Raw genomic sequence first — 16,520 nt, 5'->3', positions numbered from 1 at the left:
AAGAGGGGCCTTCCTCAGAAGGCCATCCATGGGCACCTAGGTATTTGTCTACAACTTCTTCCCTGGATGCCTTGGTAACTCGCGGTTGCACGCCGACCCAAGATGCGCCGAGATCAAGATTCTCTGTCTGTCTATTCGTGGATTCTGTTCATCATTAAGCAACCTCATCAGTTGGCAGGCAGCCGCTCTACGACGGTGGCCATCTCTTCGTCTGTGTATATTCTGAAGCCCTTCTCCCGGGTTACGCTGGCCAGCTGCACGTTCTTGGCATCTAGCTTCTCCTCCATGACCTGCTTCAATGTCTTGAGGACAAGAGTCTCTGCGTCTGTGAGAGTCAAGGACTATGGGAGAAGTGTTAGTTGGTCACAGTTCAGCTGCGCGGGGTCAAGAAGGGAACCCACCTTGTGGTATTCGTTCTGAAGCTCGGCCTGGGCACCCTCCGAGCCAGAGCCGATAGCCTTGGCGTCGTAGCGGTAAAAGGTGCCACTGGGTTCAGCGTGGAACAGCTGGGGGCCGTCCTCGTCGAAGCCAGCGATGAGAAGGGCAACGCCGAAAGGACGGCTCATGATGGTCTCTTCACCGTCGGCACCCTCGCCGAAGCGCAGGGCAAGGTCGCAGATGGCCTGGGTGCAGCTCTCGACACGAAGAGGCTCGTTGTAGTTGAAGGAGTGGGACTGGCACTCGACACGGGCGTGCTCAACCATGGAGCGGGCGTCGGCCTGGAGGCCCGACATGGCGCAGCCAATGTGACGGTCGATCTCGACAATCTTCTCGACGGACGAGGTCTCGAGGAGGGTCGAGGTGACACGCTTCTCAACACCGAGGATGACGCCCTCCGAGGTGGCGACGCCGATGGCCGTGGAGCCAAGCTTGATGGCCTCGAGGGAGTATTCGACCTGGAAGAGACGGCCTTCGGGGAGAAGGTGTTGATTCCCCGGTCTGGCAGAGGTTAGCGTTGCTCTGGGGAGTGAAAGATGACCGGGAAAAGAGAGGAAAGGGTCGACATGCCGTATTCGGATCTTGCCATAAACATCTTGGCGGTTGTGATGGACGGTTGGTAGCTAGAGAGGGCGGAGAGAGGGCTCGAGGGGGAGCAGATGCGAGGTGGAAGACCGGTGTTGAGGCGGGTGAGCAAGCTTGCGTGGAAGAGCTTGCCAGACGGTAAAGGGAAGAGCTGGTGAGAGGGGCTGAAAGACCAGAGCGAAGATGGATGATGGTTGACGATGCGGAGGATGCGAGCTCTGGTGGAGTTTAGAGCAACATGGACCTCAGCCAGGCAAGCACTCCGCCTACGTAGTAGCCGCGCTGCGGCGTTAGTGGCTGGAGGCTTGCAGCCTGGATTTTTAGTGGCCAGGAGGTCCTGAAGCCACAGCTACACATTTTCACCGCCACAGTAAGAAGCTCAAGTGTCGGGCGAGGCTGAGGCTTGAATGCTTGCTCGAGCGTATAAAAACAATGCTTCAGGTATACGACTACAACAAAGCCAATTAATGCGAATGAATTGATTTTCTCTATATTTCATACTACATCCAATACACTCATCGTCTTGTTCCCAGTCACCACTTCTCTTCCACGTAGTAACACAAGCTCATCCATTTATTTTGACGCGACGAAACAAACCCCACGTCACGTCGTCGCGCGATTGGGCACACACACTTACAGCTTCCCCAAACCGACCAGTTCCTTTATATCAACAACCCCCCGGCCAACATCCGCAACCGCACACTCAAGTCCCCGGGCTTCTATCTGGTAGACGGCGCAGGGACGCCCTCTCAATGTAGGACGGCTAAACATGTCATCTGGTGCACCCAGAGCATCGGGCCGAGCAAGCGCCAGCGAGCACCGCGAAGAACGGCCCCGCGTCTCCGCCAGGCATACCGATAGCTTCAAGAGCGAGCGGTCCGAGTCCAGCAAGGGGCCGTCACCTCATCCGGGGAGCTTCCCGGGCGTTCATAAGCGCACGGCGTCCGGGAACCCAAGGCCGACGAGCCGCAACGCCGAGGAGAGGAGATATGAGGAGAGGAGGGTGACGGAGCGCACCTATGAAGCTCACCTCGAGCGCGTGGTGCCTCGAGCAACCAGTCCGGATAGGGCCACTCGGCGGAGAGGTCCTTCAGAGAGCAGGAGTGCGTCGGAAGCACCGAGGCACAAGGTGCCCGAGGCGCGACAGCGAGAGTCGAGAGCTGAGACTCCTCAAGGTATGACAACCCGTTGGACATTCGATAGCATCAACGCTGACCATGCATAAAGCACCATGGAACCCAGAAGCGACCCTCCTCCCACATACTACAGCACCTCTAGCTTCTCGAATATCCATCCCGCCTCTCGCATCGACCGTACCACAAGCCCCTCAGCCAAAACCCTTAGGGGAGCTGAGCCTCGAGCTCCAAGAAGCCGCCATAGTCGAAGACCTGCTCTACGTCTTCATGGGATATGAGGGGCAGTACATCAGATTCGCCAAGGGATACAACCCCAACGAAGAAAGGGATAGACTGTCTGGGCCGAGCTTCAGGACGCTCCCCGGCCTTGACCCCAGCCTACAAGACCTGACGCTGTCGATGCTCAAGATGGCGACCTACTACTCTGCCCTCGAAGCCTTTGTCGATGTCCAGAGTCGTGAGGAGTTTGGCGCCGTCAACCACGCCCTATGTGCGTCAATACGCAAGTTTCTACACGACTACCTGGTCATGATTGCACAACTCGAGACGCAGTTTCTCACCAGTGACACATTTACGGTGCATGTGCTCAATATCCACACCCTGTCCACGAGACAGATGATGCTGCAGCTATACATGTTGGCTCACGAGCTCCTCAAGAAGAACGCCCTGCTTGACGAAGAGACGGATGAGTCCGAGGACAGTGCCGACGACTTTGAAAAAAACATCCTGGAAACACTGCGAGATGGCGGTGAGCTGATGCCCAACAACATGATGGGAAAGAAGATATGCAAAGGCGGAGTTGTTCTTGGCTTGATCACGAAGCGCCTCGAGTCCCTATCAGGAGACCCAGCTGCCCGAGCTCTACTGACGACACTATTGCGAGATGCGAGCAAACCTTACATGGTCATGCTCAACGAGTGGCTTCATCACGGTGGGATTCATGATCCCCATGCAGAGTTCCTGATCAAGGAACAGAAGAGCATCCGCCGCGAGATGCTGGAGCAGGATTATACAGATGACTACTGGGAGCGACGATATACCATTCGGGAACAAGATATCCCCCCTCAACTCGAGGGCGTCAAGGGCAAGGTCTTGCTTGCCGGGAAATACCTGAACGTCGTCCGCGAGTGTGGCGGCGTCGATGTCGGCAAGGTTGTGAAAGACGTACCCGTCTCTTTCGACGACAGCCGGTTCCTCGAGAACGTCAACAACGCATATGCCCACGCCAACGAGTCCCTCATGCAGCTTCTGCTCACGACACATGCGCTGCCGGCTCGTCTCCGCTCTCTTAAGCACTACTTCTTCCTCGACCCATCCGACTACTTCTCCTACTTCCTCGAGCTGGGTGCCTCGGAGCTGCGCAAGCCTGTCAAGTCTGTCAATACGGGCAAGCTGCAGTCTCTGCTGGACCTGGTGCTGCGTCAGCCGGGAAGCATCGTCTCCCTCGACCCCTTCAAGGAGGACGTCAAGGTCGAGATGAACGAGACCACCCTCACAAAGGCTCTGCAGCGCGTCGTTAACATCACGGGTATTGAGCAGGGTGAGGCGTTGCAGCCCCTGGCTAACCAACCCATCGACAATGACAAGAACGCCGTCGGCTTCACTTCTCTGCAGCTTGACTACCTTGTCCCCTTCCCAGTCTCCCTCGTTATCAGCCGCAAGACCGTCTGGCGATACCAGACCCTCTTCCGCTACCTCCTCTCCTTACGCTACCTCGAGTCGCAGCTCTCCACCACATGGCAGACGCAGACGCGCGGCATCAGCTGGGCGCACAAGGGCGTCCTACGCAACTTGGAAATCTGGAAGCGCCGCGTCTGGACTCTCCGTGCACGCATGCTTGTCTTTGTCCAGCAGCTGCTGTACTTTTGCACCGCCGAGGTCATTGAGCCCAACTGGACCAAGTTCATGTCGCGGCTGCGGACCAACGAGGATGCTACAGGCGTGAACTCGGGTCCAGGGGTGTCTACGCGGACTGTCGACGAGCTGATGCAGGATCACGTTGACTTTTTGGATACGTGTCTCAAGGAGTGCATGCTTACCAACAGCAAGCTACTGAGGGTATGCACACATCAATCTACCCCCTGGCGTGACACAGTCACTAACTTTTCATCAGATTCACTCCAAGCTCATGCAGACTTGTACTATCTTCGCTGCCTACACAAACTGGCTCACCCGCGAGCTCGAAAAGTCAGACCCCGACCTCTCTGGCGCAACCAGGCCGTCCACCATGACGGCCGATCAGTGGAAGCGCTTCCAGGCCACAAAGGCCACCCAGCGAGGTTCGGCTGCCCACGACACGTCCACCGTCTCGGCTGCCGGCGCCGGCGCTGGTGACGCCGAGGCTCGCATCGAGAACCTCTTTGAGATCATCCGCAAGTGGGAGGGCAATTTCAGCCGTCACCTGCAGATCCTACTTGACGCCCTGAACCACTATGCGGCCACCGAGACGGTCGTACTCCTGAGTCTGTGTGCGAGATTGAGCACTGCCAACCAGGGGACTGAGTATTCTGGCCTGCGCCACGAGGATGAGTCTGCTTGAGGGTTACTAGCAATATGATTCCTTGCCGGTAGTAGAGTGATGGTGGACGGACCAAAATGGAGGCACGAGGTTGGCGTTAAGGGGTTTCAAGACTGGGATCATGGAGAGACTTAGATACCACCAAATCAATCAATCAATCGACTGCATCATGGTTGACTTGTCAACTTGAACTCATTTTCCCTGTTCATTGAATGAATACCTTTGAATACCCGCTGTCTATATGTCATCACCCCTCTATCAACCTTGGCTGCTCATGACGTCCATGGGGCAAAAGCCCGTCAACAACAGCAACAACAGTACGCCACGCCATACGCAATCCCAGAACTGCCTGCATTTTGTGGTATCGGAGAACTGCTCAACTCAACGCTCATGCCATCCCATTCAACCCCTTTGTTATTCCCATGACGCAAAGAAACCTCTCGTGAGAGCCAGGTGTATGCCCCCCCTTTGCCAACCTAGTAGCGCACAACGGAACGAAACGAACCAAAACGAAATCCATGTATATATGCCTGCGCGCTCACGCTCCAGGATGATGCTGATTGAGCCCGAACCGGCTCACTGTGAGTGAGCAGAGAGAAGAGAAGAAGGCAGAAGAAATGAAAGAAATCAAATGTCAGAAAACACACCAAAAACGCCTGCCCAATGCAGCGTCCGTCTTCCCATCCAGTCGTGCAACCGACTGTGCAGTGCATGTCGTGACTCATTTGAAAAGACTTCGAAGGTCCATCAACTTTTGCCGAGCCGCCTCGGCCTTATCCAGCGTCTTGCTCTGTCCGTCCATACTGAGGCTGGCAAGCTTCATCTTCTTCTCCTGAAGCTCCAGCATCTTCTCCTCGAAACTATCGCGCATGATGTACCGAACTGTGCGGACAGGTCGTTTCTGTCCCAGTCGATGGACTCGGTCGATAGCCTGAGCCTCTGCCGCCGGGTTGTATTGAGGCTCCATCACATACACGTTGTTGCCTGCTGTCAGGTTCAGACCCAGTCCGCCAGCCATGATGGACACAAGGATGACATGAACTGTGTTGTCCTCGCGGAACTTGTCCATGGCCGATGTTCGGAGGGTGCGGCTCATACTGCCGTCCAGTCTCGTGAACTTGATTCCAGCGGCATTGAGGGCCAGCTCGATGAGATCCAGGTGCGAGGTCCAGCCCGAGAAGACAACAGACTTGTAAGGCGGCTCATAAGGATTGGCCTCACTGGCCGCTTTAGCCTGCAAGAGCTCTTCGACCAGAGCCCGTGTCTTGGTATGAGGACCATCGTACTTGTCGAAATTCTTGACCGAGTTCCGTGACTTGGTCTTGGCTGGACCATCATGCTCCGCGTCCACCTCCCTACGGTGAAGCTGCACGAATGCATGCTTGACGTAGGCGTTGCAGACTGGACAGTATCCAGACGTCTCGCCTGGTGCCATCAGAGATCTCACCCGGTCCTTGAATGTCTTGATGCAAGATCGGCAGATGACGTGGAAGCAGGGAGTCATGTATCCTAGAATGTCATCCTGGCCTTCGGCTTCGATGTTGGAGCTCTCGTTAGAACCAAGCTTCCTGCTGCACTCAATACATGCGTCATTGTTGGTCTCTTGCATGAGAGTAAACATTTCGTGCGCCTTCTGGTCCGACAGAGACGGCTTGTCATCTTCATCGTCGTCATCGTCAATATCGATTGCCATTTCTGCCGACATTCCTTGCAGGGCATCTAGATCAGCGTCATTGAGCAGATCTTTGCCGTGCGCGCAAAGCAGTCGGAGTCTCAGGATGGCCTTCAGAATATGGATATACGTGTTTCCGCCAAGGGCCTTTCCATTGTTGATTCCGGCCAGCACCTTGACTCGATCCTGGGCGTTTCTTGCGAAAAGTTCGTAGATGCTGCGCTCCTCGGGGCTGAAATCAAGCTTTATCACAAGATCCTCTCGAGGAGGCAGGTTGATCTTGTCCTTAAGTCGGCGTAGTGTGATCGTGTCGACGAGGACTCGTAGCTTGGGCACAATTTCGGGGTCGCACGCTTTGAAAGGCTCCACGATGTAACGGAGAAACTTGCTTCGATCGTGGAAAGGATGGAGGCGGAGGAAAGCGAGCAAGGCTGCCAGATCGTCAAGTCGATTCTGAACAGGGGTTCCGGTGACAGCCCAGCGTCTATCGGCTTGCAGTCGACAAATCGCCTTGAATTGTAGAGTTGAGTGTTCACGAATCATATGTGCTTCGTCCAACACAATTCTAAACCACCCAAGTTGCTCCAGCGGGTACAGCCCATCCTTCTTCTTCCGGCGAGAGCTGAGCTCGTTCGAAACGGAGCCGTATGTAGTAATGACGAGGTCAAAGCCGGCCAGCCTCGCAGGATCCTTGATTCGGTTAGGCCCGTGGTAAATGTGGTAGTTGAGAGTACCAGGCCGAATGTGCTGCTTGATCTGTTCCTCCCAGTTGGTAACAGTGCTCAGAGGGCAGACAAGCAGAGTAGCCTTAGAGTTTCGCATCAGAGGTGTCAAGGCAAGGCTTGGCTGCTGGGTGAGAACATCGTGCCTCGACTGCCTTTGCTCTGGGGCTTCTGGTTGGATCGGAGCTCGTTGCTCCCACTCGAGTGCTTTGTCGGTCGAGGATGTGATTAGTGAGAGAATACTCAACGTCTTACCAAGACCCATCATGTCAGCCAGGATTCCACCTCGAGTTTCTGCCGGCGGCCTGGATTGGGTCTGTCCAGTGATGACATTGAGGAACAGCCTTTGTCCGGCCGGGCCTATCTTGTCCTGCCAGAATGATACCATGGTCTTTTCCTGCGCCTGCACGTCTCGGGGCTGCTCCTTGGTTGACATGAAGAACAATCCTTGCTTCTGATGCTTAAGCAGGGGTGTGAGGATGTTTGAGGAAGGTTCCATTTCTGGCAGATCGTCGTTTCGCGTAAGGGAGTCGAACACGCCCATAACTTCTGAACGAATCTCCTCGACGGTACGAGTAGTGACGGTGCTGGTGAAGGAATTCCCTTGCCCATCGGCTGAAGAGTTGGTGGAAGAATATGACCTCGGGGCCGGGGGACGATATTCGAGGACGTGAGGATTCTGGACGCGAATGCCCTTCTGGACCAGGTAGGGAGCTAGCAACTTCTGGTTGTACTTGCTCAGGTGCGCGCCCACATTGCGCGCATACTTGACGGGCCCGTACATGACAATGTCCAGAGTGTAAGATCGAGAAGTCGGCTGGCCAGGTTCCTCACCGGGTTGCTTGGGTTGTGGCGGGATCCGGCATTCTGTTCTCAAATGAATATTCGAGTCGAGAAGAGGAGCAACAGCACGGGCACTTGCAGCTTCAACGAGACCAATGATCTGCCGCGTGTGGTCGTATGCTTGTATTTTGAACGATGTATCGCCCACCTGCCTCTTGAGTACGACCTTGATAGCGGGTTGGTAGCCTGGGCCCCAGAGGCTCTGCACAGAGCCTGGCTTTGGCGAGGGAACTCGGCTGCAGCCCAGCGCCGCCTTGATCATACCATAGCAAACCTCCTCGTCGCGAGGGTCTTGTATGACTACCTCTTCATCATCGTTTCCTAAGCAGGTTAGCAAACAAGTACAAGGGATGGCAAGCATTTAGACATACCACTGGTGAGGTCGACAGTCATGGCTGGCGAGGCAGTTGAGCTGTTAGCCTCTTTGCGCTTCTCCTGGACATACCCTCCCAAAATCCCGCTCCCGCCACGGACCGTAGGAGCTTGGCCATCATGAGAGCCTTCTCTATCCTCCACTCGTCGTCGCTTGGCCTGCGGAACTATCGAACGATGCTGAATATTATTCATACGCTCAATGAATGCACCGGCGCCATTGGTTCCGTTCGTGTAGCTGCTTCCTGGGGTGGATGATCGACTAGATGGACCGGCAGACGGGGTATCATTTGGAGTTGAGAACTGAAAGACGACGGGGTTGTTCGCCTGCGGTCTCTGCAGATTTCTTTGAAGGTTCTGGGATGGCGAAAACTGCCTCTGGGCAGGGTTGGTGAGATCTGGACTCGAGGGCGTCTTGCGATTTGGCTGCAGCAGCGCGGCGGGATTCCATGAGGGAACGGCGTTGGCGGAGCGAGATGACTGGCCTGGACATAACGTTAGAGGTTAGGACGGAATAACGGACGAGATGAAATGAAACAGATGGCTTCACTTAATCTAGCCCCATCTCGTTCACGAGCTTAACATACCATTTGTAGCCATCTCTCTATGAAGGCCGCAGGTGGCAGGCGGCAGGTTGCAGAGTAAGAGTCAAATTCGCGAGAGGTGTTTCGTGGGTCGGGTTCATGAGAACAAGTGCCGCTCTCATGACAAGAATTACTGTCACGTGGTTGCGGGCGCAAGGAGCAGGTAGCAAGTGTGAGAAATGTGCGACGCAGAAGGGCAACGAGCGAGGTGCAAACACTTGAGCGCAGAGGCGAGAAGTGCAAGGTGCTTTTTGGAGGGTTCAAGGTTGGTTGAAATGGAGGCGATGATAAGCGGCTCGATATCAAATGGAAGGCGAGCGAGGGGCGAACAAGGAATAAGGGAAGGACCTCAAGGCCCGGCCCCACGGGTGAGAGGAATAATGGAAAGCCGGCAGGTGAGAGCCTATGCAAGGTCTCTGTTCCCTCGAGCCGCCCTGGGCTTTGTCCTTTTTTAATAAAGAGGTGCAGTGCGAGTGAGAAGGAAGAACGAGGTGAGGTTCTCAAGGCAAAGTGTAGATTTAGAGAAGCACGTCCCTCGGCGCGTGACAATGCGTGACTTGCAGGCTGCATCGACGGTGGTCACAGGGTGGCTACCTATCCGGGCTTAGCCCAGGCGGGCTCTGCGGGGCATCTGCATCGAACAGGAGCACATGATCAAAGAAGCATTCGAGGCTTTTTCCCAAAGTCTGACAATGGAGCGTACGAGCCTGTTTTTCTGGCGCCAGAGACGCTTGTTGTGAACGGGACGATGGTGGGCTGTGACAGGGGTGCCTGGAGGGGTGATGGCCTGAGATGGATTCAGTCCCTTGATGCACATTGTCGTCCGTATTCATTCACTATTAGCCTCAGGTGTGAATTAGCTGTTGACACAAAGTAAGACGGATTCGGTTGTCTGTAATAGTGGGATACCCAATCGTCGGTGCCTGGAATCGGGTTATTGACTCATGCTGACCAGGCAACTTGAATAAGAAGTATACTTGCTATCAGCAGCTGAATGGTCCCTCACACTCACAATGCCCATCCATCAATATCTACAATGGCACATGACCGCATTCCGCAGGGGCCAGCTAAACTCTGATAGCTGCCAGGAAGTCAAAACAAATTAATAGCTCAAAGACTCTCCACGTTGTCATAGCTCTCCCCTCCAGAAAAAGAGCTTCTATCGCTAATTGATTTAGCCAGGAGCAAGCATGTGTTTATCACCAGTCCATCATGAACTCAGACTTATAATGAGGATGGTGATGATGCATGCAGCCGCGCGCTTATGTAATTTCAATTTAGAGAATTTTCGAGGCAGCTGCCCTGACTGATGGCAGATGCCCGCCCGTGCCGCCCTCCATCCGCTCCACTAACAATTTACGGTCTGTTCTGTGAATTTTTGGTGCCCCGCCATTTGACAACACGGCCCATGAACCCCCGCTACTGAGCTAAACCTCCACGTCGAGCCTCATTCAGCCTTTATCGCCTGGAAACGTGACCTCATCTTTAGCCGTCACCCTTGACATTGCAGCTCCACAGGCCCCTCCGAGCCTTCACTACAGGCATCTCCATCCGTCGTCACCGCCACCGCCGACATGGACATCACCAAGTTTGTTGTCCAGGGCCGCGACCAGGCGCTCCTCTATGGCGACTACTCGTCCTACCACCAGAGCCTGGCCAAGCGGCTGTTGAGCTGCCGCAAGAAGCTGGGGATCGTGACTAAGAATCGCGGAAAGTTTCAAGGCCCTGTCAAGGTCACTGCAGAGGAAGTCGCCAAGAACAACGAGTGTGTATTACCTCGAGCCTCAACCCGAAGCTACTAACCCACGCTCCAGATATGTCAACCTTCTTCTCCTCACGAGCGAACGAGCCTGGGCCCAGGCCATGAGCATGAAGTCGAGTCGTTGGAGCGACGTCAAGAAGCGATCCCACATCGTCTCCCGACTCGTCAAAGCCGCCCGCACCTCTGATGAACTTGTCGAGGCTCTCTCTCAAGCCGATACCTCTGGCGCCACTCCCACCGACATCCTCGAGGCCAAGGCATATTCTTCATTGATCCACGGAAGCGCCGCTTTTGAAAAGAAGGCCTGGGATACCAGCTTGCGAAGCTATGCGAAGGCGCGCGTCATCTACAGCGCTCTGGCAACTATCACCAAGGGCGATATCTTCAAGGATCTTCTCTCCGAGACTATTGACCCCTCTATTCGCTATGCTGCGTATCAATTGCAGACGCCCCGAACCGTTCCGATTCCCACCATTGCTCGAAAAGCTTTTCCCGAATCTGAATCCGAACTCGCCAACGAGATTAATCAGATCGATCCCAGCATTCTCAGGTCAGCGGAAGAGACAGAGGATGGCGCTGCCAGTGCCGAGGGCGCGCCCAAGACTTTGACTTGGCGGTCCAGAGAAGTCAGCATTGAGGATGCCCAGATCGCAACGGCTTGGGCGCCATGCTCGCTGCAAAGGAGAAGCTCGCTCAGAATCTGGCGGAACCTAAGGGACGGGAGCCACATGAGCTAGCTGCTGCCTATGATGATATCCTAATGCTCAGCCAAGATGCCGTTGATGCCACCAAGCAGGCCATCGAGGAGATGAAGGGAGAAGGCGTGGAGCAAAGCGATCCCCGGATGCAGAGCCTGCAGATCACGAGAACCGCTGTCAACTTTGAGACAGTCAGCTGGAGAATTGGTCGTAACCGGATTCTAACAGGACACCACGACGGCGCGCCCGAGGAGTACGGAGCGAAGAAGAGAAGGAAGGGCAAGACTGCCGAAGAGGTGGCCAAGCATGAGAAGGAGCTTCCCCCGGGGAAGAAGCTGGCCAAGCTCAAGGAGAAAGTTGCTCTATACGACGGAACGCTGCAAAATATCGAGTCTATCAAGGAACTACCAGGTGTGGCAAACGACCAAGAACTGGCTGACCAGATTGACGGTTATGTCAAGTACTTTGAGGCCCTCAAGTAAGTCATGCGCCAACTCTCTTGACGATCAGAACTAACAACATTATAGGGCTCTGGCAATTGCCCGCTCTCACGCCATCACTGGTAGTGCTGCTAACGCCCTTGCCCTCATCAACCATGCCGATGGACTTGTTGAAGATGCCCTGTCCAAGGTTCCCAAGGCCGAAGATGCGGCTGCTCTGAGCTTGACTGTCTCATCCACAGCTGTCGAGCTCCTACAGACGATCCTCAACGGCGAGCTTCAGCGCCATCGCGCTCTTGTGCACATTGACAACCTCCGCAAGAACAGCAAGCAGTCCAGCGGCGTCCAACGACCGCTGATCGAGAGCCTCCATGAATACCCCTCTGCAGGCGTGAACCTGTCGCACATTGTCGAGTTCCCTCCTAAGCTGGCGCTCATCCCCGTGAAGCCCATCTTCTTGGACGTGGCCTGGAATTACATCGACTATCCTAGCAAGACGCCGGCAGCAGCGGCTGAGCCTGCAAAGGAAGAAAAGGCTGGCACGGAGGAGCCAGCGCCTCAGCAACCCAAGAGGGGCTGGTTCGGTTTCGGGAGATCATAGTCAAAATACATCAGACCAAAAGTGATACATAGGTCGCGGCTTTTCTAAGCACTCCAACCACATGCCTCCCTTTACAAATAGCGCCGTATCCTAGCCCTCGGTGTCTCGGTGCAGTTCTATCAAAAATACCTTGTCACCCAGTAGCCCGGTCTGCCTCCATTCCAGTCCAGAGATGGGCCCTCTCGGTTCTATCAGCACCGCGTCTTGGCGCAAATGATGCCGTTTGTTTACTTTCACCGCCTCGTGTGCCTCTAAGCTGTGCCCTTTTTACCTAGCTAACTCCTCGTCTGTGCTCTTCTCTTGTCTGAACTCTCATCCTTCTCGGGATCCTCGCCATGCCCTTTTGTCGGGCGGGTCTTCTAGTGACAGCCCTTCGAGTTCTTCTATCCCTCTGCTGAGGTTGACCTTATCCAACATGGACCACGATTCAGTCAGCGCAAAGCCACCACGGCATTGGCAACCTCAGCCTCCTCCCTCATGGCCAGGGCTGGGTCGCCCAGCTCCAGCAACAATCGTTGCCATGGCCATCATCCTCCTCGTCATATCCATCTTCATCTCAGTTCTCCGTCAACTCCTCGAACGCCGCCTCACCCAACGCAGAGGCTGGTTCCTCGAAACCCCATCCGCACCCTCACCAACCACCAAAACGAAGCGCAAGAAGAAGGACGACCGCAAGGTCCGTCCTGTGTCCGAGCTCGAGATCGAAGGTCGTCAGCTCCTCTTTACGGATACGGCCACACCCGGAGAGCGAGTGCCGCTGCGCGATCCCAATGCGCGGGGCTCTCTGTACGACACTTTTCAGCTGCCTACAGAGCACGCATCACGATTAAAGCACGCACGGTCTATGATGGAATTGAATGGAGGAAATCCGCTTGAAGGAGCTGATGAGAAGGACGGTTCTAAAAAGGCCAAGACGATTCATTTACATGGAGTAAACAGACTCAACACAGCGTGGGCATGGATGTCATGATACGCAAACATACAGTCATTTTGTATTTCCTTTTCTATCATACCAAATAGCATCACATGAGAACATGTAACATAATCACTGTGATTTGACAGACCATCAACTTCATCGAAAGTATCGACTGAGGGGGGATGTGTTATTATTCTACCTACAACAGGTTCGTCATTGTACAAGTATATGCAAACACTGACCCCCTTTCCGTACCATCATCTCGTAAAACGTCCCAAGTGATCTCTCAATAGAGGTTTTAAAGCTCCAACGCCTGTTCCGCCAACCCGAAATCAAGGACATGGGTAAAAACTACATACGGCCAAGGCGGGATATGAATACAATGGAATACATGGAGAGAAGGGTTCTAAGCCGCGTACCCCTCACTCCTCATGATATCTTTTTCTTTTGTTTTGTTGTTTTTACAGCTCCGAGATGTCAAATCCCTTAGGGCTTGTTCTCGTCCTTCTTCTCACCCTCCTGAGACTGCTGCTGCTCGCCAGACGACTGCTCGCTGCTCTCGTTGCGGGCCTTGTGCATCTTGTCGAAGAGGTTGAGGGAGGCGACCTGGAGCTCGTCGACCTTCTCCTTGATCTCAGCAGCGGTGGCAGTGCCCTCGCCAGAGAGGTTCTTGGCAACGAACTCGCGGAGAGTGGTGACCTTCTCCTTGATGGAGTCGGCCTCAGTCTTGTCGAGCTTGTCGGCGTACTCGTTGAGAGCACGCTCAGTGTCGTTCAGGACGCTGTCGGCACGGTTGGCAGCCTCAATGGCACCCTTGCGCTCCTTGTCAGCCTCGGCGTACTTCTCGGAGTCCTCAACCATCTGCTGGATCTCGCTGTCGGAGAGACCGGAGCCAGAGGCGATGGTGATGGACTGGTCCTTGTTGGTGGACTTGTCCTTGGCGTGGACGTGGACAATAGAGTCGGCGTCAATGTCGAAGGTGACCTCGACCTGGGGAACACCACGGTGGGCAGGGGGGATACCGACAAGCTGGAAGTTTCCGAGAAGCTTGTTGTCCTTGACGAGCTCACGCTCACCCTGGTAGACCTTGATCTCGACAGCGGTCTGGAAGTCAGCCGCAGTGGAGAAGACCTGGGACTTCTTGGTGGGGATGGTGGTGTTGCGGTTGATCAGACGGGTGAAGACACCACCCAGGGTCTCGATACCGAGGGACAGAGGAGTGACGTCAAGGAGGAGGAGATCCTTGACCTCACCAGACAGAACAGCACCCTGAATAGCGGCACCGATGGCGACAGCCTCGTCAGGGTTGACGGACTTGGCGGGGTCACGGCCGAAGATGCTCTTGACGGACTCGCCGACCTTGGGCATACGGGTCATACCACCAACGAGGATAACCTCCTGGATCTCCTTGGCCTGGAGGCCGGCATCCTTGAGGGCCTTGCGGACAGGCTCGATGGTGCGGCTGATGAGAGGGTCAACCATCTTCTCAAGCTGAGCTCGGGTGAGCTTCATGTTGATGTGCTTGGGGCCGGAGGCATCAGCAGTGATGAAAGGAAGGTTGATGTCGGTAGAGAGAGAGGAGGAAAGCTCGATCTTGGCCTTCTCAGCGGCCTCACGGATACGCTGGATAGCCATGCGGTCGCCGGACAGGTCAAGGCCGGAAGTCTTCTTGAAGTCCTGGACCATGTGGCGGACGAGGTGGATATCGAAATCCTCACCACCAAGGTGGGTGTCACCGTTGGTAGACTTGACCTCGAAGACACCGTTCTGGATCTCCAGGATGGAGATATCGAAGGTACCACCACCAAGATCGTAGACAGCGACAACGCTGTCGGTCTCCTTCTCAAGACCGTAGGCGAGGGCAGCAGCAGTGGGCTCGTTGACGACACGGAGGACGTTGAGACCGGCGATCTGACCGGCATCCTTGGTGCTCTGACGCTGAGAGTCGTTGAAGTAGGCAGGGACAGTGACGACAGCGTTCTTGATGGGCTTAGAGAGGTAGGCCTCGGCGGTCTCCTTCATCTTGTTGAGGACGAAGCCACCGATCTGGGAGGGGAGTAGTTCTTGCCCCGGGCAGAGACCCAGGCATCGCCGTTGCTGTGCTGGATGATCTTGTAGGGGACCTCCTTGATGTCGCGCTGCACCTCAGCATCGCTGAACTTTCGGCCTATTAATCGCTTGGTAGCGAAGAGGGTGTTCTCTGGGTTGACGACGGCCTGACGCTTGGCAGCGACACCGACAAGTCGCTCGCCATCCTCGGCGAAAGCGACAACTGAGGGGTAGTTCGGGCACCTGATGCGTGCTGGTTAGTGGGGGGTCCATTGAGCGAATTGATAGATGAAACTCACCTTCCGAGTTCTCAATGATGCGAGGGACCTTGCCCTCCATGATGGCGACAGCCGAGTTGGTGGTACCGAGATCGATACCGATCACGGCGCCCTGGACCTTGCCATCAGAGGAAGTCGACTCATAGCGAGCGAACTTGGAGGCGAGAGGGGATCGGGCGAAGGCAGCCGAGCGAGCGACGATGGGGGAAGCTCGGGGCAGCTGGAAGCGGTGGTGGTTAGTATTGATCAAGCGATTGAGGGGCAGTGACAAGACTTACAGCTCTCGACAAACGCGAAGCCAACATCTTGATTATTGTAATGGGGGTATAGAAGACAGGAAAGAAAAAAGGATGAAGGCGCAAGTCGGAGATTGAATGGGGGAGAGAGGTGTTTTACAAGATGGATGAAGGCGGAGGATTGAGAGGGAAGGGAAGCGAATTTTTCTGTCCCGAGAAAATGGATGCTCAGGTTTCTTCCCCGGTCGGCCACTGGTCAGTCATAGAAGCCGAAGGAAAGAGGCAAGCGGCGTCCCCACTGGCCGGCTAGGTTCGGACCATGGTTATTCCCTACGGAGACCCACTTTCAACCTCCCTGGAGGCTCTGGCCGAGTTTTTTTACTTGATCGGAGGACCAGCCGATGGCGGTGAATGTAGAGCATTGAAATGCGGGAGCAGGGAGGAGGTGCATGGCTGCAAGATGAATATCTGATCTTTGCATGTCCCAATTGAAGTTTCTGCTCATGACCTGGAGTTTTGGCCCTCCGCCGGACATGAAACTCCAAAAAGCAGGCACTGCAAAGTCCGAATGTGCGGGGCCAGAAGCACCCATCACCAGCATCGGACTCGGCGATGAGGGCCCGAGTTGCGCGCGCTAAACAGCCCGCCGAAAGCGCTTCCACCCCCAGCC

General features: G+C 55.1%; 6 protein-coding genes across 6 annotated transcripts; 3 read left to right on the top strand and 3 right to left on the bottom strand.

Moving 5' to 3' along the window:
• Positions 1 to 167: 167 nt before the first annotated feature.
• Positions 168 to 1,033, bottom strand: MRS44_006503 (uncharacterized protein; the record flags this gene model as incomplete). Its single annotated transcript, XM_065621793.1, has 3 exons — positions 168 to 341; positions 402 to 939; positions 1,005 to 1,033. The coding sequence occupies 3 exons, from the start codon at positions 1,031 to 1,033 to the stop codon at positions 168 to 170; spliced, it is 741 nt and encodes a 246-aa protein (XP_065477865.1).
• Positions 1,034 to 1,792: 759 nt separating this feature from the next.
• Positions 1,793 to 4,698, top strand: MRS44_006502 (uncharacterized protein; the record flags this gene model as incomplete). The annotated part of the gene is made up of 3 exons (XM_046273343.2): positions 1,793 to 2,198; positions 2,251 to 4,217; positions 4,273 to 4,698. 3 exons carry the CDS (start codon positions 1,793 to 1,795, stop codon positions 4,696 to 4,698), a joined length of 2,799 nt encoding a protein of 932 aa, XP_046139898.2.
• A 700-nt stretch (positions 4,699 to 5,398) lies between these two features.
• Positions 5,399 to 8,886, bottom strand: MRS44_006501 (uncharacterized protein; the record flags this gene model as incomplete). The annotated part of the gene is made up of 3 exons (XM_046281878.2): positions 5,399 to 8,235; positions 8,286 to 8,771; positions 8,874 to 8,886. 3 exons carry the CDS (start codon positions 8,884 to 8,886, stop codon positions 5,399 to 5,401), a joined length of 3,336 nt encoding a protein of 1,111 aa, XP_046139899.2.
• Positions 8,887 to 10,444: 1,558 nt separating this feature from the next.
• Positions 10,445 to 12,371, top strand: MRS44_006500 (uncharacterized protein; the record flags this gene model as incomplete). Its single annotated transcript, XM_065621792.1, has 4 exons — positions 10,445 to 10,635; positions 10,685 to 11,214; positions 11,280 to 11,808; positions 11,858 to 12,371. The coding sequence occupies 4 exons, from the start codon at positions 10,445 to 10,447 to the stop codon at positions 12,369 to 12,371; spliced, it is 1,764 nt and encodes a 587-aa protein (XP_065477864.1).
• Positions 12,372 to 12,786: 415 nt separating this feature from the next.
• MRS44_006499 (uncharacterized protein) lies at positions 12,787 to 13,341 on the top strand (the record flags this gene model as incomplete). The annotated part of the gene is made up of 1 exon (XM_046280522.2): positions 12,787 to 13,341. One exon carries the CDS (start codon positions 12,787 to 12,789, stop codon positions 13,339 to 13,341), a length of 555 nt encoding a protein of 184 aa, XP_046139901.2.
• A 432-nt stretch (positions 13,342 to 13,773) lies between these two features.
• On the bottom strand, positions 13,774 to 15,919 carry MRS44_006498 (uncharacterized protein; the record flags this gene model as incomplete). Its single annotated transcript, XM_065621791.1, has 4 exons — positions 13,774 to 15,276; positions 15,330 to 15,559; positions 15,636 to 15,834; positions 15,893 to 15,919. 4 exons carry the CDS (start codon positions 15,917 to 15,919, stop codon positions 13,774 to 13,776), a joined length of 1,959 nt encoding a protein of 652 aa, XP_065477863.1.
• Between the last annotated feature and the right edge of the window lie 601 nt (positions 15,920 to 16,520).

This window comes from Fusarium solani, assembly GCF_023522795.1.
Source record: "Fusarium solani strain SB1 chromosome Unknown bctg00000003_1, whole genome shotgun sequence".
Lineage (NCBI taxonomy): Eukaryota > Fungi > Ascomycota > Sordariomycetes > Hypocreales > Nectriaceae > Fusarium > Fusarium solani.
Note: the sequence above shows the minus strand (reverse complement) of the source record. Positions and strands in the feature narration are given on the sequence as shown.